The 24,774-nt window shown below is 40.9% G+C and overlaps 1 protein-coding gene across 6 annotated transcripts in view; it reads right to left on the minus strand.

The window, feature by feature from the left end:
- Positions 1 to 24,079, minus strand: part of clip1a (CAP-GLY domain containing linker protein 1a) — a 29,928-nt gene extending 5,849 nt beyond the window's left edge. For 2 of the 6 annotated variants that reach the window (XM_065951562.1, XM_065951550.1), the window contains exons 1-20: positions 23,917 to 24,079; positions 17,885 to 18,187; positions 16,351 to 16,916; positions 15,066 to 15,190; positions 14,758 to 14,974; positions 14,454 to 14,651; positions 14,269 to 14,360; positions 14,023 to 14,083; positions 10,753 to 10,857; positions 8,583 to 9,491; positions 8,288 to 8,404; positions 8,148 to 8,205; positions 7,941 to 8,024; positions 7,654 to 7,810; positions 6,937 to 7,102; positions 6,227 to 6,442; positions 2,334 to 4,724; positions 611 to 748; positions 356 to 462; positions 94 to 214 (exon numbers count right to left, since the gene is read on the minus strand). In XM_065951562.1, the coding sequence (XP_065807634.1) occupies positions 94 to 214; positions 356 to 462; positions 611 to 748; positions 2,334 to 4,724; positions 6,227 to 6,442; positions 6,937 to 7,102; positions 7,654 to 7,810; positions 7,941 to 8,024; positions 8,148 to 8,205; positions 8,288 to 8,404; positions 8,583 to 9,491; positions 10,753 to 10,857; positions 14,023 to 14,083; positions 14,269 to 14,360; positions 14,454 to 14,651; positions 14,758 to 14,974; positions 15,066 to 15,190; positions 16,351 to 16,916; positions 17,885 to 17,972 (5,916 nt within the window). In that variant the 5' untranslated portion in view covers positions 17,973 to 18,187; positions 23,917 to 24,079. Of the gene's footprint in view, positions 1 to 93; positions 215 to 355; positions 463 to 610; positions 749 to 2,333; positions 4,725 to 6,226; positions 6,443 to 6,936; positions 7,103 to 7,653; positions 7,811 to 7,940; positions 8,025 to 8,147; positions 8,206 to 8,287; positions 8,405 to 8,582; positions 9,492 to 10,752; positions 10,858 to 14,022; positions 14,084 to 14,268; positions 14,361 to 14,453; positions 14,652 to 14,757; positions 14,975 to 15,065; positions 15,191 to 16,350; positions 16,917 to 17,884; positions 18,188 to 23,358; positions 23,665 to 23,916 lie in introns of those variants that run through there. The other 4 variants (XM_065951559.1, XM_065951553.1, XM_065951564.1 and 1 more) reach the window with 4 other exon arrangements.
- Between the last annotated feature and the right edge of the window lie 695 nt (positions 24,080 to 24,774).

Consider the following 24,774-nt stretch of genomic DNA (forward strand, 5'->3'; position numbering starts at 1 on the left):
GCATGGTCAGAAAATCAAAGGGGACACAAACACAAAATACCTGATGTTGTAGGTTGTAACACAAAGATTTAAAATAAAGACAAAGTGTTGCACCTTGATGACGTCACTCTGGCCTTTGTGTTTGCTGTCCACTTCCTGCATCAGCTTGCTGTTGTCGTCTTGCAGCGACTGCAGGGACTGTGTCTTCACAGAAACGGCTTCTTTGAGCTCCTCGCTGAACAAATGCAATCACAACAACAATCATCAAAGAAATCCGGATACATCTCAAAGACAACATGCAAGGAATTTCTTCTCTCATGTGTTTGGATTCAGTCTGACCCAGCCAATAGCAGCAGTGGAAACATGATAAACTCACATCTCCTGGCACAGACTCTTTGTCCTCTGAGTTTCGGTGCAAAGCTGCTCTTTCGATACATTCAGATCTTCTTGGTACTTTGAATTCTCTTCCTTCAGTTGTTTGAGCTAAAAACAAAATTACAAACACACATGTGGTTACTACTAAAAGACACATACACAACAGATTCTACTTGATTCATTTCTCTACAATGCATTTCTTGATTTGAGACACTTCACTGCAGTATTGTGACATAAGAAAAGGTCCATCTCTTACCTGAGTCTCCACCTCCTGCTTAGAGCTCCTCAGCTCCTTTAGCATCGACTCAGCTTTGTTCTTCTCCTGCATCAAACTGGATTTCTCTTTTGTCAGCTGTTCGAGAGCCTCAGCAGTCTTGCCAGAGGCCTCTACCGCCTAAACGGTGCATAAGCAGGTTATTTTCGGAGAACACTTTTTAAAATCACAAGAAGAAACAACACAAACAACAATTTATAATCCATCATTTGACCTCAACCAATCATCAAATTTCATTGATATTTAATGAATTAGCTGCATGCTTAAGAGTTAGCCATCTAAATTACTGATTTAGACTAACTTCAACTGAATTCTGGCTCAATTCTGGTTGAGAATTTACAACACAAAAATTACACTGAGGAGGAAAACATTAGTTTAATCTCAACAACTCTACAACCTGTGGCCTCACAACGGATACTGAACTTTGAAGGAAAACTAGAGATAGGACTGTTTTTAGTGGTGGTGCTTTAAAGGCAGTCTCTGTGGGAGTTTCTCAAAAAGTTAAATCATGGTTGAAAACATCTGTTGTCATGGTTTCTCAAATATATCCATTCAGCTACAGTATGTATTATTGTCCTGACTTGTGCAATACAACTATCAATAAACTGGTGACAAATATCAATACTTTAATGTTAAAATATGAATAATATGGCTCTGTATCAAAGGTTTCCCTGCTATATTTAATACTTTCATTTTAATTTTAATATTGTGAAGATGTTGACAGTGGGGTAATATTAGACTGCAGTGAAAAAAAAGTCAATATATTCAGCAAATATTAGTGAATAAATACATCAACCTGCATTTAATTTTTTCATGTGTATTTAATATTATTTAGTTAATCAGATAAGGGGATGTCAAATCAGGATTATCTAGCTATATATCAATAACCACAGAATCGCTGCATCGAGACATTATCGTTAACCTGAGCCACCAATCAAACTTAATATCGTATCCTATATTTAGTTACACCGTGAGTCTCATCACTCATCAAGAAATGTGTCTTTTATGTCTTTGGAGTGAAATCACAAATGATTTCTTGTTTCTGCCGGAAAAACAGGAGTCTGACCTGGAAGAGGGCACGTTACAAAAAGAGCTACTGAAGCTCTTAAAAAACACCCATGTTTCTGTTACATGGGCTGCTATGGTTACTGCTATGTGCTACTGCTTTTGTTACATCTTTACCCATTTATATGTGTATTCCGGCACCAACTGTGCAAGCTGTGACAACAATAAAGTATTGTGTATTGTAGATTTAGATCCCTAAAACCTATGCATTGGACTGATTTATAAATATCATAATTTGGACTGTAATAAAAAATAAATAAGGAAAGCTGATTTTAAAGAAATAAGTTGAGAAAATCCCACATCTACCTTTTGAGCAAAACAAAATAACACTGACATTTATCGAAATACAAAAAGCTAACACCATCAGCTGGTGAGTGTGATAAAGAATCTATTTGAGCTATATAATCATAGAAACCCAGAGACATTTCTTTGAATGTTAGATCACGTTATAAGCCCACAGGTCCAGGCTGGGAGCTAAGGGGAGTGACCAGCTGTTAGTGAATGGAAGATGAAAGTGAGACACGAGAATAAAAAGGAGAGGGAGACAAACCAGCGAGCATGCAGTGAGTATGTGATGTAGCCCCAGCCACTCTAAGGTGCTGTGTGTCAGTGATTACTACGGGGGAGGGAGGAGGAGTACCTCAAGCTGCATAGAAATGGCATTTTTTAGTTTGGATTCGAGCTGCCCAACTTGCTGGATGGCTTCATTTCTCTCCGCCTCGCAGACGTCTCTCTTTGCATGAAGTTCTGCATTATTGTTGTGCTGCTCTGCAAACTCATCCTTGTATCGGTTGACGTCAGCCTCTAGTTGTTTCTGGCTAGCATGCAACTTTTCTATCTCTCCTAGGAGTCTAGAGCGTTCGGAGAGCCAGCTTTCTTCATTTTGGTGAATAGAGGAAATGTCTTGCTCCAATTTACATCTTCCGGCTAAGAGGTCCTCCTTCTCTGCGGTCAGGGAGCTCATCTGTTTGCCCATCTCCTCGAGCTTCGACAGCAGCTGTTCTTTATCTACTGTCATCTGACGACCGTCTTCTTCTTGCTGCTTCAGTTGTGTTTTCAATGCCTCCATATCGGCCACCAGAGACTTCTTCTGCTCATCAACATTCTTCAGGTTGGACGAGATCTCTTTGTTTTCTTGCGTGACATTGGACAACTTTTTCTGCAGCTCTTCAATTAGTTTGGAAAGACCATCCTTGTCAGACATCACTTTACTCCTTTCACCAGACTCAGCCTTTAACTGGGTCTCCAGAAGGACCTTGGCCTCTGACACTGATTCAGTCTGACTTTTTAACTCCTGGATCTCCTGCAGCAGTGTCTGGTTCTCTTTCTGCGACGACTGAACTTTCTGTTCGGCTTCAGTCTGCAGTGTTTGCAGACGTTGACAATCGTTTGTGAGGTTTTCAACCTGTTGAACAAATTCTGAATGAGACTTCTCATAATCCTTTTTCAGTTTTGTCTGCTCTTGAACCAGGTCAGTTTTGTCTTTTTCAAGAATGTCAATATTCGATTTTTGTTTCTGCAGTTCATTTTGTAGGTCCCTTTTTTCTTGCTTCAAAGACGTGATCGCTGCTTCCACCTCTTCTTGTTGTCGTTTTGACTCTTCCAGCATTGTTGTTAAATTAGACTGTTCTTGATTACAGACAGCGTTCGCTTTGGAGAAACTGTCCAACTGGTCCTTGGTGTTTCGGATATCACTAGCTAGTTTATCCCGCTCGAGAGAAAGAGCAGTTTTTTCAGATATGATTTTTGTGTGCTTCTCTTCTAGTTCTGCCTTCTCTCCTGCCAAACGCTCGTAATCCATCTTCTGCTGCTCTAGTGCTGAATCCAAGCTCATCTTTTCTTTTCTCACAGCATGAAGAGCCATCTCCGTTTGAGAATTCTGCTGCTGAAAAGTCTTCTTCTCTTCTTCGAAAGATGAAAGTGCTTCTTTAAATTTCTCATTGGACTGAGACAACTGTTGTGTTGTGGCTTGTAGCTTCTCTTTTATGTCTTTTACCTCACTGAGGAGCTCTTCCTTCTCAATGCAGACTTTTCTCTGGATTGCAAGTAGGTTCTCTTTCTCCTGCAGAAGGTGAAGCCTCTCAGAGTCAGTCACCTGGCTGCTTGTCTTGAACTCCTCCAGCATCTGGGTCAAGCTCATTTTTGAGGCTTTGAGTTCTTCACATTCGCGGGCGGAGCTCTCCAAATCTTTCTTTGTGGCACTGACCTTGTTTTGGAGTTCCTCCTTCAGGGTCTCCAGGCTCTTTATATCCGACGCAGCAGCACTGATTTCATTGGACATCTCTGACTTCTCTTTAGTCAGTGTTTCTGTGAGAGCCTGCAGCTGGGTATTCTTCATCGTGAGATCTTCTTTTTCTAAGTTCAAGGATTTAATCTTTTCCTGCAACTTAGCATTCTTTGCATCAAGAGATTTCTTTGCATTTCTGGCAGAATCTCTCTCTAAAATGAGATTGTCCTTCTCACACGTGAGCTTCGACTTGCTTTCATTGAGATCTTCTTCAAGGCGGCTCCTCTCTTTGCAGGAATCTTCATAGTCCTCAAGGAGTTGCTTATTTTTAGCCTCAATTTGCTTGATGTCCTGTTGATGCTTTAGCAGCGAGTCTTCAATCTTTGCATTTTTGCTTTGAAGCTCCTCAATCTGGGCCTGGTGTTCACCTTCAACATGTTTCAGTTTTTTGTTTTCAGTCTGCACCTCCTGAAGACAACTTTTGAGCTTCTCAAGCTCCTTGTCCAAAGAAACCTTTTCTTCATCTGACCGCTTTTTGTCGGCGAGTAGTTCCTCCTGAGTTTTGGATAGCTTATCTCTGGTTAATATGAGTTCTTCATTTCGGACTGAAAGCTCCTGGTGACTTTTCTCGAGGGCAGAGAGCTTCGTTTGCAAATCTGAGAGCTGTTTCTTCACATTGTCTTTCTCTGCCTTAACATCCTCAATCTCCTTACACCTTTTTTCCAGATCTAGACTCTGGTTTTCCAGTTTTTTGCGCAAATGTTCAACGTCATGCTTGGAGGAGTCAAGCTCAGCAGAAAGACACTGGGAAAATAAAGATGAAGAAAAAAAAGAGGGGAATATGTATACAGCGAAAAAGTAAGATGAATCCAAAAATAAACCAAGCGCACATGGTCAAAAGTGATATGCATTTGGAAAGGTTAAGCTGCAGGGAAAGCTCAAAATGGTAAAAGTTCACTCAGCAATGATTTGAAAAAATACACCAAAAAGGTAGAACATTTTCACTTCAGCCTGCACTTTTGTCTAATACGTGATTTAATGACATAAACACTGACACTTTTGAATGGATCATAAAGAAAAGGTTTCTGCAGAGGACAAGAGTACTATCACTTACAGCGTTGTGTTGAACTCTTACACATGTATGAATTATTGTTATTTGATTCCTTTAATTCCATTTAAATGAACAAAAATGTATTCTGTGTGAATAAATTATAAGATGTTAAAAACTCTCCTTTTGTCTAGAAGTGAAAATGTTCTACTTTACTGAAACATCAGGCTAATAAATAATGCTAGCAGGGATACAGATCAACGAGAACTTGAAACCAACTCTTTGAATAAATAGCCACTTCGCTGTTAGATGACAACCAGGTATTTGATTCCAAACAAACCATTTCATTGGCTTTCACAATAACCAAACAATTCAAGAGTACATTTAAGAATGGTTTCATCACTTGTATCCCTGCTAGCATAAAAAGCCCCTGGCACCATGAAATACAGAGGTAAGGTAAAGAGCTTAATTGGCTTAATGTCAGGGGAAATGAGCGACAAAAAATAATCATTATGATGGTTAAAAACGATGACAATGTTGTGGACCATGTAGACTTATTATGGATGTTAAAGGACGACTAAGAATTTTACAGTTAGTGTTGTAGTACTCGAAATCGGTCTTGGTCTCGAGTCTCGGAATCCAAAGCATTTTTACACGGTACTGTCTTGGTCTCAGACTCTGGTTTATAAATCAAGACTGGTCAAGACCACCACCGAAAGACTATTTTTCATTTGTAGTCTGATTCTTTTCCCCCGGTTACGGCCGCAACCTTCCCGGTGTGAGTGACACGCCCCCTAAACACCAGATGATTTTTCAGTGATAATTGTGGTCTTGTTCTTGTCTCGGTCTCACCCTGCCTTGGTCTTGGTCTTGACTTGGTCTCGATCCCTAAATGTCTTGGTCTTGTCTGGGTCTTGTCTTGGCCTCTGACCACTCTGTTCTCTGGTATGTCTTGGTCTCGGTTACAACACTACTTACAGTGAAATGTATTCTGCAGCAGAAATTTTGCAGTAAAGCTTGATTTCAAATGCTGAATAACTATGCATCATCTCTACCATGTTACATCATTGATCGATGTCAAACATAATCATTCATGATATGTCGAAGTGGAAATTTCCAAATACAAAAAGGATGGATCACCTTTTTTTCTGATGAATTTCAAAGAATGAGTAATACATAGAGTAACCTTTTCTCATTAAACATGTTGTAAACTCTGATTGGTTAATGTTTCTGTACTTTTGATGGAGTCTGTGCTTACCTGAGCTTTTTCCTTATATGTCTGAAGCTCAGACACCGACTTCTCCAGCTCCTGGGTTTTGTTCTTTGAGGAGGTGAGCTCCTGCTTCAACTTGTCAACCTGACCATTCAGCACGTCAAGCTCCTTCACGTGGAGCTCGGAGGCTTCAGAGGTCGCTTTCTGGTGTGAGGCCTTAAGCTCCTCAACCTGAGTCTTACTCTGTTTAACAGTATTCTCCTGGAACACAGGGAAGGAAATCCAATAATAAATCACAAAAAAAAAAAAAAACATATTGATTCTCTTCTGGGAAAAAATCTATTAAAGTAAACCAAGTACACATGTTTTGTTGCAAGGAAGAAAATAATTTTTTTGAGTCCTCATTTGATGTGGGCTACAGAATAACCTTAAACTACAGGATTTCATTGGCGTGGATGATTTTAAAACCAGGATTAAGCACCATTTGTCCAGTGTTGGTACATGTCTAACTGCTGAACACAACTAAATCTTTGATTCATGTCATTTCTGCCTTTTCAAACAGCTCTTTGTTTGGAATCATTTGCTGCTGTCTTGGCCAGGACTTCATGTAAAAGAGATTTTGTATCTCAATGGGAATGTTCCCGGTAAAATACAGGTTCAATTAAATAAAAGAAATCCACATTAACAGCTTTCTAAGTTTAGAAGTGCCTGAATTCTGCTTTTTTATGTTTCTATGACTTCCCAACAATACTAACCAAGTTTGTGATCTTCTCCTGAAGGCTGCTTCTTTCAGACTGATGTGTTTCTCTGATGTCTTTCAGCTCCTGCTCCTTGCGAGATTGTTCCTGCTGGAGTTGTTCATCCAAGCGTGCCACGTTCTCCTTCTCCTCTGACAGTTGACTCTGTAACTCCTCAAGCCTCCTGAGTGATGAAGAAAAACAAAATGATGTCAGAGTGAAAGTTTAACTGACAGGTTGGGTTACTAAAACATAGATAAACTACGGCTTGAAATAAAGCAAAAAAAGATAATGATAATGATATTAACTTATCATAGAATATCGCCAAAAATAAGAATCTATTTTTGATAACATTGATGTGATCTGTTTTGAGTTCATTCGACTTTATTGTCACCACAGGGAAATTCCTTTTCACAGTGCTCTGTAACTCCGTCCTGAGGGAAGTAGGTGAGGTGGATGTTTAGTCGATGTTGTCGATGTGTCCTGTTATATGAATGTTTCAGTGTATGTAACGGCCCTGCTGTTGAGTTCTGTTAGGTTGGGTGTGGGGACAACAATTATTCTGATAGCTGTGGTTGTGATGCGTGTGAGTTTAGCCCTGATTAATAAAACAATGGGAGAGGGAACAACTTACACAGAAAGTGACCTAGCACTCACACTGGTCAAACAAACTGGACTTTGAGGGTGAAGCCTGCTTGGGCACATTACAGATGGCCTAGTGTGAGGGCGCCTTACCTTTCTTTCAGCTTGAGGTCTTCATTCATTTTGGTCAGCTGTACTGAACTATCACCAGTTGCCTTCATCATGTCTGAAATGTCATTTTCCAGCTTGCTTTTGTCCTTTGATAGCTGCTCAAGCTTTTCATCTGCGGCCTTCAGTTTCCTTTCCAGCCCTGAGTGAGAATTAAAAATCAGTTTGAAGGTTATTACTCAACGAAAAAGAGAAAAATACTACAGAAAAAAACTATTACTAGGCTTCTTAAAAATGTTTTACAAAGAAGAATACAGTTCAAGTGTCCTCACCAGAAAGTTGACTCCTGAGAGACTCGGATTCTGTGGTCAGGGATGTGCACTGCTCCTCTTTCTTACTGAGCTTCTCAAGTGTTTCTGTAAAATGAAGACATTACATTTCAAATCCTTGAATACTTTGTATGCTGGAAAAAGGTAAAATATTACCAGAGGACAGGAACAGTTGTGAAGAAAACTATCTGAACTGCCTGTATCATTTACCTTGCATAGTTTTAGATGAACTAATCTGCTGCTCTGTGCTTTCAGTCAGCTTTTGTTTCTGTGGGGAAAAAGACAGTTACTTCAATCCTAACTCAAAGGAAGTACTGTATGGATATCTAACATTACACTGAAAGCCTCACCAAGCCTCCAAGCTCCTGTTCCAGGGAGTCCTTCTCCTGCTGGGTGGTGGTCAGACTCTTCTGTAAAGAGAGCACTTCCTGCTGTCTGCTCTCCAGCTGAGAGCTCAATTCACTCACCTATATCACATGTCAAGGAAAACATACAGTGAATGAAAGAACAACAACAAACAGCAAGCTATTATGCACATTAAAACAAAACATTATCAAATGAAGGCTGATGATCATTCTCTTAGGATGCCATGCACTGAACACATCACAAAAACCAAAAATAAAGATTTTTAGAAGAAGAACCAACCTTTGCATCCTGGTTGGTTCCCTGGCTCTGAACCGCCCCTAACTGACTCTTCAGGGTCTCAACCTCCTGGTTACCTTGTGCTACCTGACTGCGCAGAGCCACCATTTCTGCAATCTGCTCTTTGGTTTCTTTCTCCTTATCTTGGGCCTCCTGCGCTGATTTCGCTTCTTTCTCCTCGAGCTCCTTAACCCTAATTTCAGCAGCATGAAGCTTCCCGAGAACATCCTCCATCTCCACAAGGTGCTGCTCTTCGGTTTTGTCCACGCTGGACCGCAGTGAGTCCTCCAGTCGCTCCTTGTCCTCAGTCAAAGACAGCAGCTGTGCCTTCAGCGCCTGCTTCTCCTGAGTCCAAGCAGCAGCACTAGCTTGATGTTTAGATCCAGCCTCGTCTAGAGCCAACTGGTGTTCTAACTTCAGCTTCTCTAGAGCACTCTTAGTTTCTACGAGTTCTTCTGCCTGAGCTCCTGCACCTTTGCTGAAAGACAACTTCAGCTCCTCCATGGCTTGCTGGTGAGAGGCGACAGCAGACTCCAACTTGGACCGCCACTGATCAATACTTTCAGCATTCTCCTTCTCAGCTTGACTTAACTGCATCTGCAGCTGCTCCTTATCACCAGAGATCTTTACAGATGTAGCCTGAATTTGGGCGACAGCCTCAGCGTGGCTCTTTTCTTGACCTTCTAGCTTCTCCTTATATTTAGCCAGCTCTTCTTGCTGCTTGACTTCTTGGGAAGCCAGCTGATCCCTCAGAGAGGTGATCTCTTCCAGAAGGGGAGACAGAGCCGCGTTTGAGTCTTCAGAGCCCTGCTGGGTGCCGAGACGCAGCTGCAGGTCAGCTACTTCTCTTTTTCGTAGTGTAAGGTCCCTCTCAAGCTCCATAATGCGGGATTTTTCTGACACTGTTGCAACCTTTGGAAGGAGAAATCTTGTAGTCAAAAACATGTCCAAATCTGAAATAATGAGCCTCAGTGTACTTACATAAGTGGGTAACAGTCTTAATCATACTTTACAGTATTGAACTAATGAAAATCTGATTGGGAAAATGCAGCTATAGATAACAAGGCACATGGTGATAACCCTAAATGATAATTATCTAGAGGGCATATAACTGCTGATCCTTAAATCAAGGTGTTATACTGACCTCTTGTGGTTAAAAAGAGTATGGTCCAAATAATGGAAGTGAACACTGAAAGCATGTATGGAGCTATAGGCAGTGTGTAGGACACTTTACAACTTCTAATAGACTCAAACATTTCATACTAATTTTATGTCCTGATAAAGGTATGAACTCAGGAAACCCCTCAGGATCATACCATGTTCCAATATTTGTTTATTAATCCAACTTAGTATCTATAAATATATTTATCTATCTAATTTAGGATTTATCATTTGCTGCTTCAAGTCAACATCTGAAGCTTCATCGGGAAAGTTGAATAATTTCTTATACGTCTCAACATTTTCTTCATAAATTAATGATCCAAATAGAACTTGAAGAAGCTATCGCCCTCATCCTTGTGAAATAAATAAACTATATCCCAATAACCCTAAAGCTAGAAAACCCTTTGGGAACACAAGGCGTAGAGGTCTGGGAGGGGGAGGAGATTTTAGACTAGCCAAACGCAGGGACACCAAATAAGCAGGACAAATGGATGCTGGGAAGGACTGGGGAAGTAGAACATAGGATAACTGCGAAAAATGATTGGCTGGGACAGAGGAGAAGTTTGTCTGTCTGGTTAAGCAGTGATACCAGTTAAGCAAGAGTGAGTTCAGATTTGTATCTTAGGGGAAAATAGTACAAGTAAAAGCGTTATCTTCCATAAAGAGGACAGAAGCGTGTTTATTTCAAGTACAACCTATGTTTTGAAAATAGATCCAAAATGTAACTGTAGCCGAATCCACAAATAGTGATGCTAATATTTACGCAGGATGGACTGATTCAAGCGTTTCAATAAGCCGTGTACTTGAGTTTGATTATTATTTTAGTAGTTTAATAATAATTTTCCGATGTAAAGTCCTTAAAATGCATTTGTAGGGTTCATCCACCATTAGCCCAAACAAAGCAAAAGATCCATTTACTGCTCGACACCTCTCTGTACCCCTTGCTTTTTTTTGGCCACCATCCCAGGCCCTCTTATTCCAGCGCAGCACACTGCAGAGCAGAAATCATTACCCTAGTGTCTTCTAACTCTCTTTGGAGTTTCTCAGCTTTGGTCTTTTCAAAGAGCAGGCTCTGTTCAAGCTCCTTAATGTGGACATGCTCCAGTCTGGTCTGCGTCTGTTAGTAAACAAGGGGGAGAGGAAGAGAACACACCAGTGCCACCATCACATGCCAGCCCAACGCAGACAGAGAGGGAGGGAGGGAGACAGAGGAGAGGATGGATGGGTTTGGACAATGGAAATATGGATGTGTGTGTGTGTTTGTATGTACTGAATGTGTGTGTCTTCATGTATGAGTATTTGAGGTACCGGGTGAGAGCAAGGAGTGGTGGATGAGTGGAAATGGGAAGACACCCCATGCAGAACTTTCAGGCTGTGCCATAAACAGCTTCACACGGGGGAGTTTGTGACAGAATGGAGGACAAGCAGCAAAGGGGGGGGGGGGGGGGGGGAATCATGTGTTGTGGATGTGAGTATGTTTTTGGAGACAGTTTGGACGTACTCATGCAAAATTGACACCTGGTGAATAAAGCACATTCATTGTTACCATCCACAGAAAGTTTTCAAATGTGTGTCAAGCCAGCAAGTCAGTTAATATGAGTTCCCCACATCGTTGAGAGAAAGCAGTGATGGATGTTTCTTGAGCCACATACTTCATTCTGAGCTCACTGCAGTTTGTCACACAGAGGATATCTGCTGTTAGTTTCAGGATTTATCAACAGAAATCAGATTTAAAGATCATTCTTTGCTTTTAATTGATTATTTAGCCAATCATTATGTCTCGATAAAAGTGTCTAAAGAGCATAATCAATACTCTCACTGCTTTCTCTCTTTGGGTGTAAGGCCATTGTCCACACTGTGTGTAGGCAAGTAATATAACAGAAACCACCAGTGATCAGACCATCATGTGCAGGATTGGTGACCAACTTTATAGAAATCAGTCTGAACACAAGAGCATCTCAGGAAACAGAAAGGATTCCCATCTGACTCCTTGTAACGTGTGTGATGAATAAGGGCTTGTATGGAAACTTATGAAAGCATTTCTAGACACAGTTTTGAACTACATGTTACCAAATATATATTGATGTTAAATTTTAACCAATTTTAAGCGTTATGCCAAAGATCCCATTATCAAGTCAGAAAGCTTTAAATAGGTTGTTTTTTTGTTTTTAAACAGGGTTGTATCAGGTACTTAATCAAGAGTAAGTGTATCACTCAAAGGAGATGACTGTCAGCAGATCTAGGGGGTCTAGGCCAGGGGTTCCCAAACTTTCAGCCCGCGACCCCCAATATAACGGAGCTAGAGACTGGGGACCCCCATTGTCCCTGAAGGTGGTTTAAACATTGAACGTTGCGCACAGCCACACACACTATTAGGCCTATCCAAACACTGGCACCATACAATAGTCCATTAATATATATTTTTTGTAATTTATTGTAAGAAACTACTTTTTGGTATGTATTGTCACAATAATGGGTAAAATGTGCATTTTTATATGTCTATGGAAAGAATCTCGCAACCTCCCCCCCGCCCCCCAACAGTGTCTTACGACCCTCCAGGGGATCCCAACCCTCATTTTGGGAACCACTGGTCTATGCTATGCAACATTGCAGCTTTGATCACTAGGTCCATGAAATTTAGCTCACTTGGTGTAAGGGTGCGTTATATTCAGAGATGTTTTACTATTTGCTGACGCTACACATACATGTTCCTCCATTTCCATCTCCTGTGGGTAAAACACTTTCAATTGACAAGTATCTCATACAATCCAACTTCAAAAACACCAAACTTACTTTACCTTTGCTTTAAGTCTTTAAGGCACAATCTGATAATTGTAATTGTATTGTCTCACTGATATACTACATTACAGGTATATAATAAAGGCGATAAGAACGTGGTTAATAAATGCATTAAATCTCAAGGTACATTTTCTGTGTGCTTTGGTTGTAGAAGTATTTTATACGCACCTACTGTTCATTGTCAATGTAGTAGGTATGAGTTAAATGAAGCCTGGCAGATCGGTCTTTGAATATAATTACATTTAATTTCTTAAGTGTTATTCCTCTTTAGCTGCTGAGGGGAAACAGAATACAGGTCTGTGACTGGGCAGTGAAATGACAAGGGAGCATCTCTAGTGGTTCCATGCTGGGCACTGGACCAACATGAAAGACGAGGACGAGAAGGAGGAAGAAGCAATAACATCACATCACTTAACAGGGAGGCACTGAGGGTTACAGCACAAAATTAGTACACCTTCAACAAAGCACTTTTTTTAGTTGGGCCCATTGTTGTTTTTGTTGGTGTATTTCAAGCTGCATGCAAGTTTTTTAATAAATCCACAGCTGTGAGTTAGAAATTATCTGTTAGTTTACACATTAAAAATAATATAAAGGGATATTCTAACCCTGTAGCCCTCATTTTTTAAACATCTATTTAGAGCTTGGATGCCTTCAGGATAATTGAGAGGATCCCTGTGTAGAACTGTGGAATAAATGACAAATCCTTTGATCAGATATTAGCGTAAATACCACTTTGCACCAGTACTTTGCATATCATCTAACTATGGACGAGGACATGAACCACCTGGAAAAAAAAACAGAGCCTACTGTATTAAACTGGTGTATAATTATTTGCAAAGGAAAAAGCAGGTTTCAGAACAATGCCACCAGTTTTCATATTAAACTAGCACCATGATGTGTTTTTTGGACCCTAAAATGTGACTTAAATAAATAGCCAAATGCTCTGGTGAAGAGTCACTTAACCTTTAATTATCACATTGATATTTAGCAGGCTTTCCATAATACAACATTAAAATATGCCAGTTAAAAAGACGATTAGAGGTTTTAGTGGCCTCGTGGATATCAGGTTTCAGTATGTATCTATTCTGGATTCAGATGAGGGCTGGCACTGTCGTCAAAGGCACAGTGTTCATGCAGCACTGGGTACATTTGACAGCACATCATCTAATGCAAGATGAAGCCAGTATCAAACTGCCCATGCAAACATGGCTACTGGGACTGCAGAGGGGCGGGCCTATACTGCTAACAGTAGGCAGAGATAATGCAAATTATTTGTCAAGAGCTCTGCAATCCTAAACTGTATTGGACCAGCATCCATGAGGACAGAATAAAGCAGAGAAAAGGTAAATCACTTAATTGTTAAAGGACATTGGACAAGGTTCATGTATGGTAAACTTGAATCTTGATATGGAACCTTCTATAACCACAAACTGTAAAAAGAAAACGATACTTTGAATAGTATGGATCTGTGTTGTGGTTTTACCTCCAGGTCTCCTTTGGTAATGCAAGCTTCCTCTACGCGGAACTGAAGGTCCTCCACCTTCCTATTCAACAGAAAAACAACAATATCAATAAAACATTCACTGTGCTTTCAACATAACTAAGCCGACTTAAGACACAGAGCTTGCCCTAATGATTTTATAACTCTGTAATAGTACAACAGCATCATGATCTAAGCAGCCAATTTACTGTAAATACCAGTGTGTGTCTGTCAAGTCACAGTCCTTACCTACGCTCCTCCTCCAGCTGATTCACCAGCTCCACTTTGTCTTTGTCTGCAGCTTCTACCAAGGCACGTAACTGGTCCATCTTAGCTTCCATCTTTAACAGAGAGTTTGAAATCAGACTCAATGTATAGATCCTAATTATGATGGTCATTTTCATAGTTAATTACTAAACCCTTGGCTAGCTGACCTGCTCCTGATCGACTCTGAGAAGGCCGATTTCTTGCTCCATCTCTCCGGCATGGCTGGTCGCCTTGGCAACCTCTGCTCTTTCCATGTCCCTCTCAGCCATCAGCTGCTCAATGTGCTGCTGCTTCTCCTTCAGAGCCTCTTGCAGGGCCGTGGTGCCCGAAATCTTACGATTGTAGCGTGACGATGTCTCTGTTAACTATGGAAGAAGAGAAAACAAGCAAAGTGATGAAGTGAGCACAGGATTAAAAACAGACTAGATCAACTTCCTGAAATTGTTGATACTAAGAGTGTCAAAGTCTCACCAGGCCTGTGCGACTGGGCTTTGCGCTGACTGATGATGTCACAGAGCTCATGGTACTGATGGAGGAGGCACTAGGGCTGCGCTTTAGCCCCGTCGGTGTGGCCACCACTTTCCGTACTGTTGTTTTTGCTTTGGCTGGTGTGGTGGAAGGGAAGCCAATGCGTGTGACTTTGTGCACAGGAGCAAATAAGCCATACCTGGGCTGGCACTGGAAATATCTGGGGAAAGATAATTGAAGTCTTGGTATATAACTGATTGACAGGAATAACAACTATCTTCAGTTCTTCACTGATCTGTTTGCTTTAGTACCTTGTGCCTGCAACTGCCCCATCATTCTTTCCTAAGGGCTCATCCAACTCCACTCCGCACCACTCGCCTTTTGCAAAATCTGTTTCTCCAAGGAAACGTACGACTCCTGCCTTTGTACCACCAACCTAGGAAGAAAACAACACAACATCAGCCAACTTTTAATCTTCTCAACTGATAAGCGAGGCCTAAAGAGTAATCAGCTTTGACTGGTAATAAACCCTAAATGAGATAATTCCATCAAAGAAACAGAATCAAACATGTACTAGCTATTAACAAAATGTTACCAGATGTTAAACATGAGAAACTGAAGGTGTATTAAAGTTGATTTATTTTTATTATTATTATTTTCTATACTGTAAAGCTTCATGGCTGAAGAAAGGAGATGGGGAAAAACTGAATCTGTAAGGGTTCCTGCACGCTCTGGGAAACAACTACCGGTACATGTGTACATAATCTTGGAAGCCAAGCTCTTGTCCATGCAGTAGTTGACATTGATCCCCAACATCAAAGTGGGTCCCGTGCACCAGTCTACACCAAGCACAGGTGAAGGATCATGTGAGGAAAGCACAAAAGCATGAGTGTTCTTGGTTTAACCTTTCATACTTGGCTGCTGTGTGTGTGTGTGTGTGTGTGTGTGTGTGTGTGTGTGTGTGTGTGTGTGTGTGTGTGTGTGTGTGTGCACTGTGCAGATGTGCAGCTATGTTATACTGATCTCGGTAAACATGTGGGCTTTCTAATTACAAGTGCGTTTTGGAAGAGCGGGCGGGATTTGATTGAGGTTCCCATAGACCACTGGACCAATCATCAGCATGGAAAAGAGTGTTGCTTGTGCAAAAAGTGATGTTTCAAATTCTACTTGATCCGCACGCAAGAAGCAAAATGTAATTTTAGAGGGTTGGACGCAGACATGTGATAGCTCGGGCCGCTGCAAGAAGCATGCAGTGGATTAAGGAGGAGGGAAAGTGCGCCTAAAGATATTATCAATCCAGCAGGACTGCACACAACTGTTAGAAGCAGAGCTGCTGGATTGATAGTATCTGTTTACAAAAAGGTGGAAGTCTTGGTGACATAGAGTGGCCATGTTTTATGTGATAACTACTCAAAGGTTACTTCACTGGAAAGGAATAGGTTGTCATGAATTCTAAGACTTTCAATCTGTCATTTTCCATGCTAATCTAAATAATGCTAGGACACAAAGGTTGAATATTTGGATCTGTCACTTTGCTGAAGTATCCAGAGGACAGAAGGGTTTTTCTTTTTGTCATATAAAGTGAACAAACTTTACCAGTACTCTATCGCCCATCTTCAGTTCCCGTTCCCCCTTCTTCACTGATCCAGTCTCAGAGAGGTTGGACACAGATTCACTGTTTGTGCGTGCGAGGTTGGAGGATGGTGTAGCCGGTGTAGCCGGTGTAGCCGGTGTGGCGGCAGAGGCCTTCTTGGTTGCAGTTGTAGTGGGTAATGCTGATTTGGTGGCAGGTGTATGTGAGGCCACACTACCAACCGACGGAGTGGGAGATGAAGCACGGGAGGGTGGTGCTGTCTGAGTTCCATTAGCCTCCCCTTCAGTGAGAGACAACTTGGATGGACGTGTGAATATTCCTCGTAGTGCTTCACACTGGAAGTACCGCACCCCTGCCACCGACCCGTCATTTTTCCCAATCGCCTCATCGAGTACAATCCCTGCCCATTGCCCCGGGGCAAACTGTGTCTCTCCCAAAAACTGGATGTAGCCGGGCTTATTCCCATTCACCCATACTCGATCCCCAACCTGGAAGTTCTCGCCGCCGCTCTGGTCATCTCCTCCGCTGGCATTTGCAGCTGATTTGTCTGACGCACCTTTAGCTCCTGCTGAAAAACAATGGAGGAGAAGGAAGAGATAAAGAAGTTTAAATCTATTCCCTAATATCTTAATAAGGGAAGAGTAAATCAACATTTAAAAAAAGACTTGTAGTGCATTGGTTTACACTACTTTTTAAAATTCCAGAAATATTCCCCCTCATTTCAGAAAAGCTTGATTCAACAGTTTTTCCATAAAGCTCATTGTTTGGTGAGATACTCGTATAGAAGCAGTGATGCTGAATCTTAAAACCTCTATTCAGCTCACACCAAGGTTGGTCTCCTACAGTTTTCTGATACAAGATAACATGACTTGTAAGAGTTTACATTTTTATAAATTATTTGATGTATTAACAGACTTATTAAATGGTTTTGGCTGAAGCTTCTAGCCAAAAACTATAGCCTAAAGCCACCATTACACAAATTAAAAACTGATCAAATATATAGATGTGTCAACACAAGTATAGAAAAAGTGTCATACAGCATGTAATAATAATAATAATAATAATAATAATAATAATGATAATAATAATACATTTTATTTATAAGCGCTTTTCAAAAACTCAAAGACTCTGTACAATAGTTAAAAACAGAAAGAACAGCACAGTCAGGACAGACTAACAGACATTGCAACATTACACACAAACCATAAAGATAACAACAATAAAGGTAAAACTACAGAAAACAGAAAATACATCACAATCATACATTAAAAGCTTGTTTAAAGAGGTGAGTTTTTATAAGTGATTTGAAAGTAGGAGGGTCGGTGCGGTGTTGAATGTGTGTTGGGAGTGAGTAGGGAGGGAGGGGGCAGCTATGGAGAAGGCTCTGTCCTCCCAGGTATGTAGTCACATTGTAATAAAATAACATTTTCCAAGCACCACAAGTACTAACAAATCAGCTGCCTATGGACATTCATGTGTAAACAGTTGCAATGCCTCATTGCAAGTTTGAAAGGCAGCATGTTGGAAGATAGCTACCTGTGCTGGGGTTGGTCTTGGGGGCTCCTGTCCCAGATTTAGTTATCTTGCTGGGCGCTTTGATCCCCGTGGGCTTAGCTGTGCTCATGTTTCCTCCTGTGATCTGTTAGACCAACAAGGCTTGTGTCCGGCAGTGGGTACAGACTGACCCCAGACCATGAAAACAACGGGTTGCAGCTCTGTTAGGCGAAGTTGTTCTCTCCGCACCAAAATAAAAAACGAATATAGAAAAGAAATGTTTAACAAAAAAGTAAAACAGGAAAAGGGAGAAGGGAGGAAAGGGTGCTGCTCACGTAAAGGACCCTGTTTGGAGACAAAAAAGGGAGAAGAGACATGTTAACTCGACTGTGTCTCTACTCAGCACTTCAGTTGATTTTTCATGCCTCTGATTCTGCTGGGGGTCGCACACACAGCAATAATCTAATTCTGAACTAATAAATGGCCGGTACAGTTATGCCTTTAAGACATGTTCAGTGACTTTGTGTATGGTGGTGCTCTGTTAATGGAGGAATTTTGTTTCTGTTATGACAACAAGGTGCTCAGCACACTCCACGTCACAGTTAGACCTAAAAATACCTTGTCAAAGGCCAGCCGATATGCAGTCTATGTCACAGCCATCACGAACTTGCTAAAGGCTTATCATCTGCGACCTTGACCACAAAACGCACGGGAAGTACCTACCACAAACAATGTCTCACTCAATCTATCAATCAGGCACATAAAATCGTGTAAATCTGGTTGGCAGCTTTTTCTAAAACAGGATTACAGTACAAACAAGACCACCACCAGCAGCAGCAGATTATCCTCTTTGTCAGATTACCTCACCACAGAAACTGATTGGCCGAGTGTACTAAACACGTTCCCCATGTTGTTGGCAGTTTGACAAATGACTGAGTGTGGGTTTTGGATGGTTTTTAGAAACCCATTTCCTTCATCAATGACATGAAAAACAATAGAAAAACTACTGACAGAAATCTGGGTTGGATCAAACCCACAAAATCCCAGCAGAACAGGTGCACGGAAAGACTCAAAAGCCAAGTAGGGTACTAGATTGTGCGACCACAATCAGTGAAAGCTTACTACACACATGCAGCCTTAGGGTGTGATGAGCTGCTTTGTGAGCAAACACAGAAATGTACAAACATGCCATATTGTAAATGTACATTTGGTAAAACAGTATGTGATTAATAAGCACATACTGTAATGCATCTACATAACATCATTGTGACCAAAGGGTATTCAGTTTACTGAATATGTTCTTGGATTGAATGTGATTTTCAGCTCTCTGTTATTTAGGGGGAGGGGGGTAATAAGGGTCTGTAACTAAATAACTAAACTAAAATAGTTTTCAGTTACACTCAGTATTCAACTTGACTAAATCTGTGCTATTTTCCATGACTATTGCCACAGGTCATGACTGTACAGAAAATGAAATGGCTATTAGATTATTTCAAGAAAAAAGACTTCATTATTTTCTGACTTTAGCACAAACAACGATTATAAATGCTTTCACATCCTGGGGCAAAATAACAGAAATGTTTTGAAAGAAGAGGGTGCTGGATTGAAAAGCTTGGACTTCATTCTCCCTTGAAATCTTGTTCAAAATAAAGAGAAGACATTTTGAAAGATCAAATCAACTAATCAACTTCACATCTCCTGCAAAGTTAAACTGATTTTGAGTAAGCTTTAAGGCAGCCAAGACACATGACTTCACACAGGGTTGAAATCTAATCCAGAACTTGTCACACATCGTCAACATACCTTTCATGCTTTTAAGGGACTAAGAGCTTCAGTATGTAGCTTTACCAAAAACCAAGAAGACACAAACTCTGTCACACACACACACCCTCCATTTAGTTTTCTCAGCAGTGAATAAAGGGTGGCCATCAGAAGGCAGCGACCTAGTTCAGACTCCTTGTTCCAGTTTTCTCCTGCTGTGACTTTGAATGATACTGATTAGAGCCCTCAGGTCAAGAGGAGGCCAAAGAAAGAAAGGGTCTCGATGCCTGAAGGCTACACAGCTGACATTAAAGTCACACAGAAGAGCCTATACAGTATGTGACATGAAATCTTATCAATATCTATTCCAACTGAGGGATACGTCTGTGTAATAGGACAAGTGTTTGTAAAAAAAATCATTTGCATTTTGATCTTTTGGTAGAGCACCACCAGGCTTAACTAAGACTATCCCGTAAACATTTAAAGAGGATGTTTCATCTCTGATTGGTGCGCCAGAGCAGTCAGCTGAAAATGATCCACTTAGTCTGGAGAGTTTCCCACTGCAGTAGCGTTAATCTTTAGCCAGACTCTTACTCTAATCTGAATCTAGGAAGAAAGCCAAATGACAATGTTTTGCAGAAGTTTAAATAAATGAATGAATCCATGCTAAAAAAGTAACACTCTTATATAGACTAACTGTGTTCAGTCCTAAGATATACTCGAATACCTCTGTGTAGTCGGGTTTTATTGTTTTTCTTTTATAAACACACAAATGGAAACGTGTAGAGGGAAGCTTGTAAAACAGAACTGAGATTTGCTCTACTTCTCAAAATGAAAGAGAAAACATCATCAGCTTCCCTTTTGGTAATGATGGACGCTTTAAAAACTCGGGTCAATCCAAGCAGTGTATCTTAACAACTTGGTCATCCAGTATGCTGAAAAACTTCAGACAGAATACAACTGCAGATAAATATCTGCCTAACACTTCTACATAGATAACTAAAACTGACTAGGATATTCACACCCTTTATATGTTTGTTGAGAATATCTGCTGACTGCAGGAGTGTAAAACCACATATGATACAGACGTCAGCTGAATCTGCATGCAGGTTTTGTAATGACAATTCAAACTCTCCTTCCATGTCAGCCTCCCAAGTATTTGTCAACTGATGTGAGGGTGTCACTGGTTACACAAGCCAGTGGGCCCTCGGTCCAAATTGCTTTGCAGTTGTCTAATATTAGCCTCTGACATCAAGAATATCAAACCATAAACAGATCTCCTTGAAATGTTTTTACAGCAAGTCCAGCTGTGACTCAGTGGATGATGTCTACAACCCTCTGAATTATTATTTAACACAGAGCAAGTAGACCTTTTTTTACTGCTTTGTAATACAGTAAACATACTGTAGGTAACTCTGGACTGGGGAGACAAAAAAGTATATTTAACTTTTCTTTTGAAAAGATTGAAAAAAAGTACATATTTATATCACAAAAAAAGTGTGCATTCAATAATGTGACCCTCCTCCCGACCTTCTTGTTTTTGCCCTCACAAGGCAAAAAGCAAGCTCTGGTTTTTCCTTTTTGAGGAAACATCTGCTGGGAGGCTTATGTAGGCCCCTGCTAAGACACAGAGGAAGGTGGAGAAAAGCAGCAACAGGACATATCCGCGGAGTAAGACGCAGAAGCATCCTGCACCTAATCTCTGTGTGAATAATACTGGATCACCTGTTATTCCGTACTCTTGTCTACACACAGACAATACTTTAGAGGCAGTATAAATAAACAATGCTCTTTCCACCACAGATGCTGACTCTTACAACTGTTCCCAGACACAACAGAGACCAGAAATTATATGATACACAAGACAAGTCAAAGTTTCCAATGTGACCCCAATGTCAATTACAGCAACTCTTTCTATTAGTGCCACGTTAAATTTAGCGTTTCTTCAATAAGAAGAGCAACTGTGTTTGTATTTTGATTGTAATTGTAAAACCATATAAGGGTTTCCAATCCATTGGGCTGTAATCAACTTAGACAGCACATTTGTATTTATGTCACGCAAGAGAAAGACAGTCTACCTCATCGACAGCTCTCAATCTGTTAGCTAGTTTTTATTTTATCTGATTTAAGAATAAACTCTCTACAATGTCAACAGCAGGCAAAATAGTGGGCAAAGCACAAAAACCTGTCTGAACTATTTATTGATAGAACAAGCTAGACAGTGAGGAGAATCCTAGCAGACAAATCTCCTCCTCTCTTCTGCCATTTGAGCCTCTAAGCTCAGGGAGGCATAATGGAGTCCCTCAGGGACTTAACATGTATTTTACTTAACATGTATTTTACTTAACATGTATTTAACGCTTTGACTTTCACACTAAGAAATCCATTTGCAAAAAATTATTTGCTGGTAAAATTGTGTTCCTGCCTCTTCATTAAGCAACATTTCAGGTTAAATTTTTCAGATTACCGGATTATCAGGAAGCAGATATGCAGGTCAACCAGCTGGTTGACTTGCCTGTTTAGGGTTACTTTGGGCATGAATGGATTTCTTTCATTTCTGCATCAAAATGTTTAGTTTTTTCATATATAAACATCACAGAGAGTAGAACTTGTTAAAATAACCTATCATTTATTTAACAAATTGACTGAGTAGCAATGGTTAGAAAAGGTGAACAAAATAAGAAATTAGCCACTTAAGAAGTCATTTATCACATTTGTGATAAACATAAATGACTGAGGAGATCAAAACCAAAACACGACATAAACTGTTTTTCAATGTGTAATGTTTAGCTGCTCTGATCTCTGACTGCCTCAATGTTTTTTGTGATGCTATATTATCTGGAGAGCCCGAGGCAAATTTCCACATTTGGTGGACAATAAGGATGTACTCTTCTATTATATTCTAGTCTATTCTCAGAGGTGACCGTGCCTTCTCATTGGCTGGACCCCCCCCCCCCTGTCTGTGGAATCAACTGCCTCCCTCCATCAGACAAATGAACTTGTTAAATTCATTCAAATCAAAACTCACCTCTTTATGTATGCATGCATGTGCATGTAGGTATGAGGGTATGTATGTGTTTGTGATATGTATGTATACTACATGTATATATGTATGTGCATATATGTGTGTGTGTGTGTGTATTATGTGTATGTATATGTATGTGCATATATCTATATATGTGTCTGTGTGTATTATGTCTATGTATGTGCATTTGTATAGATTATTATTATTTTATTTATTTCTTTTACGCATTTCCTGTAAAGCACTTTGGTAATGTGAAGCTGTTTTTTAAATGTGCTGTACAAATAAACTTGATTTGACATTCTAGTCTAACTCTCCCACAATCGTAAGCCATTGTCTCACACATCCTGAGCTTAATTCCTACCGTTCAAATAAATCCAAAGACCAGCAGAAACACAAACACTGGCATGTCATCAAAAGCTGAGGTAATAACAATCAATGAAAAACAAGTTAAACTGCCCCTTCAGTCTCCAGTTAAAAGGCTCGATCATTAAAGCCTCGGTCACACCTTTAAAACCGCAGACTCGACTGTAAGCACGGCAGCTTGCCTGATAAATACAAGGTGTTCCTGAGCTGTTATTAATGTTCTCCTGTGGACTGGGGTCAACGAATCGGCCCAGTAAACGAAGCCTACCTCGCCCCTGTCAACGCTATCTACTAGCTAACGGATTGAGAGCTGTCGATGAGGTGGCACATCTGGAAAGGAGTAACAAAACCAAGTCAGATAACTCACCTTCCTCAGCTTAGCTTCCTACACGTTTCTGGTGGGCTAATGTCTCCGTTTCGGATGAATTACAGCGTGTGTACGTACTTCCACATGTTCAAAACACCGGAATAACCTGTCCACTGTCCACTGTCCACTGTCGTAAGCGTGGAAGTGTGAAGCAAATTCCACTAGACCAAAAAGTCTCAGCAATGTCACGGAAAATCCAGCAGGGCACACTGCTGCTACAAGTTAAGAGTCGGCACAAAACAAACTGTTAAAAGATCAGATCACCTGAAAAAGAAACCGTAATAACGACGTGTGTCACCTCCCCGGATTAAACGAATCCCTGTTTGTTATCTAAGTACAGACGTGATTAGTTGCTAAGTAACGTTCGCAGGGAGACCCCGTGCATTACGGTCAGGATCCAGGGAGAAGGGCTGGTTAGCTAGTAAGCTAACTTAACACCTTAAGCAACGTCCACACACCACCTGTACAACTTTCACCTTTACGTTGAGCTTCCGGGTTTATCAGCGGCGAAATATGACCAGCCAAGTTTGAGGAAATACATGACCACACAGTACTGACCTGATGTGTTTATTTCCAGCATACGTCTTGTGAGTAAAAAAAAAACATGTCACAGCTAGCGGGCTAAAGAGGAGAACCACCACAACCACCACCACCACCACGACGACGACGACGACGACTACCCGATCAGACCCAGCCCAGCGCACTGCCCGACGGCCGGGAGGAACGTCAACGGCTGGTGCCGACCAAAGATGGTATGTTGAGCAAGATGACTCACTCCCTCACTTCTGAGAGAGCTGAACGATTTTTACACAGGCACACTAAACAACCTACGTTAAGGAATTTAAATTAAGTGACATATGTTTGTACTTTTTTTCTGGCAGATGTACATGTCCATATTGTGGAGCAGTTCGATGTCAATTTTTTTTTTTTTGTAATAGTTCAAAACAAACTAAATGTTAGATTTTAAAGCTGCTATGAGGAGCTCTGTTTTCACTGGATTTGGCGCCCCCTGTGGATAAAACCTTAAAGGTGCACTATGGAGTTTTTGGTAGAGAAATGTTTAGATTTAGATTTTAGATTGTTAACACACACATAGGCTGAAATATACACACATGCACAAACAGGATCCTATGGACATGCACTAATGGAGAGATGTCAGAGTGAGGGAGCTGCCCACAGCGGTCCTGGTGGGTAGGCGGTTTTGTGCCTCACTCAGGGGAACCTCGGCAGTGCTCAGTAAGTAATCTGGCACCTCTCCAGCTACCAGACCAACTTCCATATTTGGTCCACACCAGGGCTTGAACCGGCGACCCTCCGGTTCCCAACCCAAGGTGTTAAGCACAGAGGTGCTGCTTGCCAACACAGGCAAGGTGGGCAACTGCTTGGGGCCCCGACCAGTAGTGGGCCCCGAGGGCT

This window comes from Labrus bergylta, chromosome 2, assembly GCF_963930695.1.
Source record: "Labrus bergylta chromosome 2, fLabBer1.1, whole genome shotgun sequence".
Taxonomy (NCBI): Eukaryota; Metazoa; Chordata; class Actinopteri; order Labriformes; family Labridae; genus Labrus; species Labrus bergylta.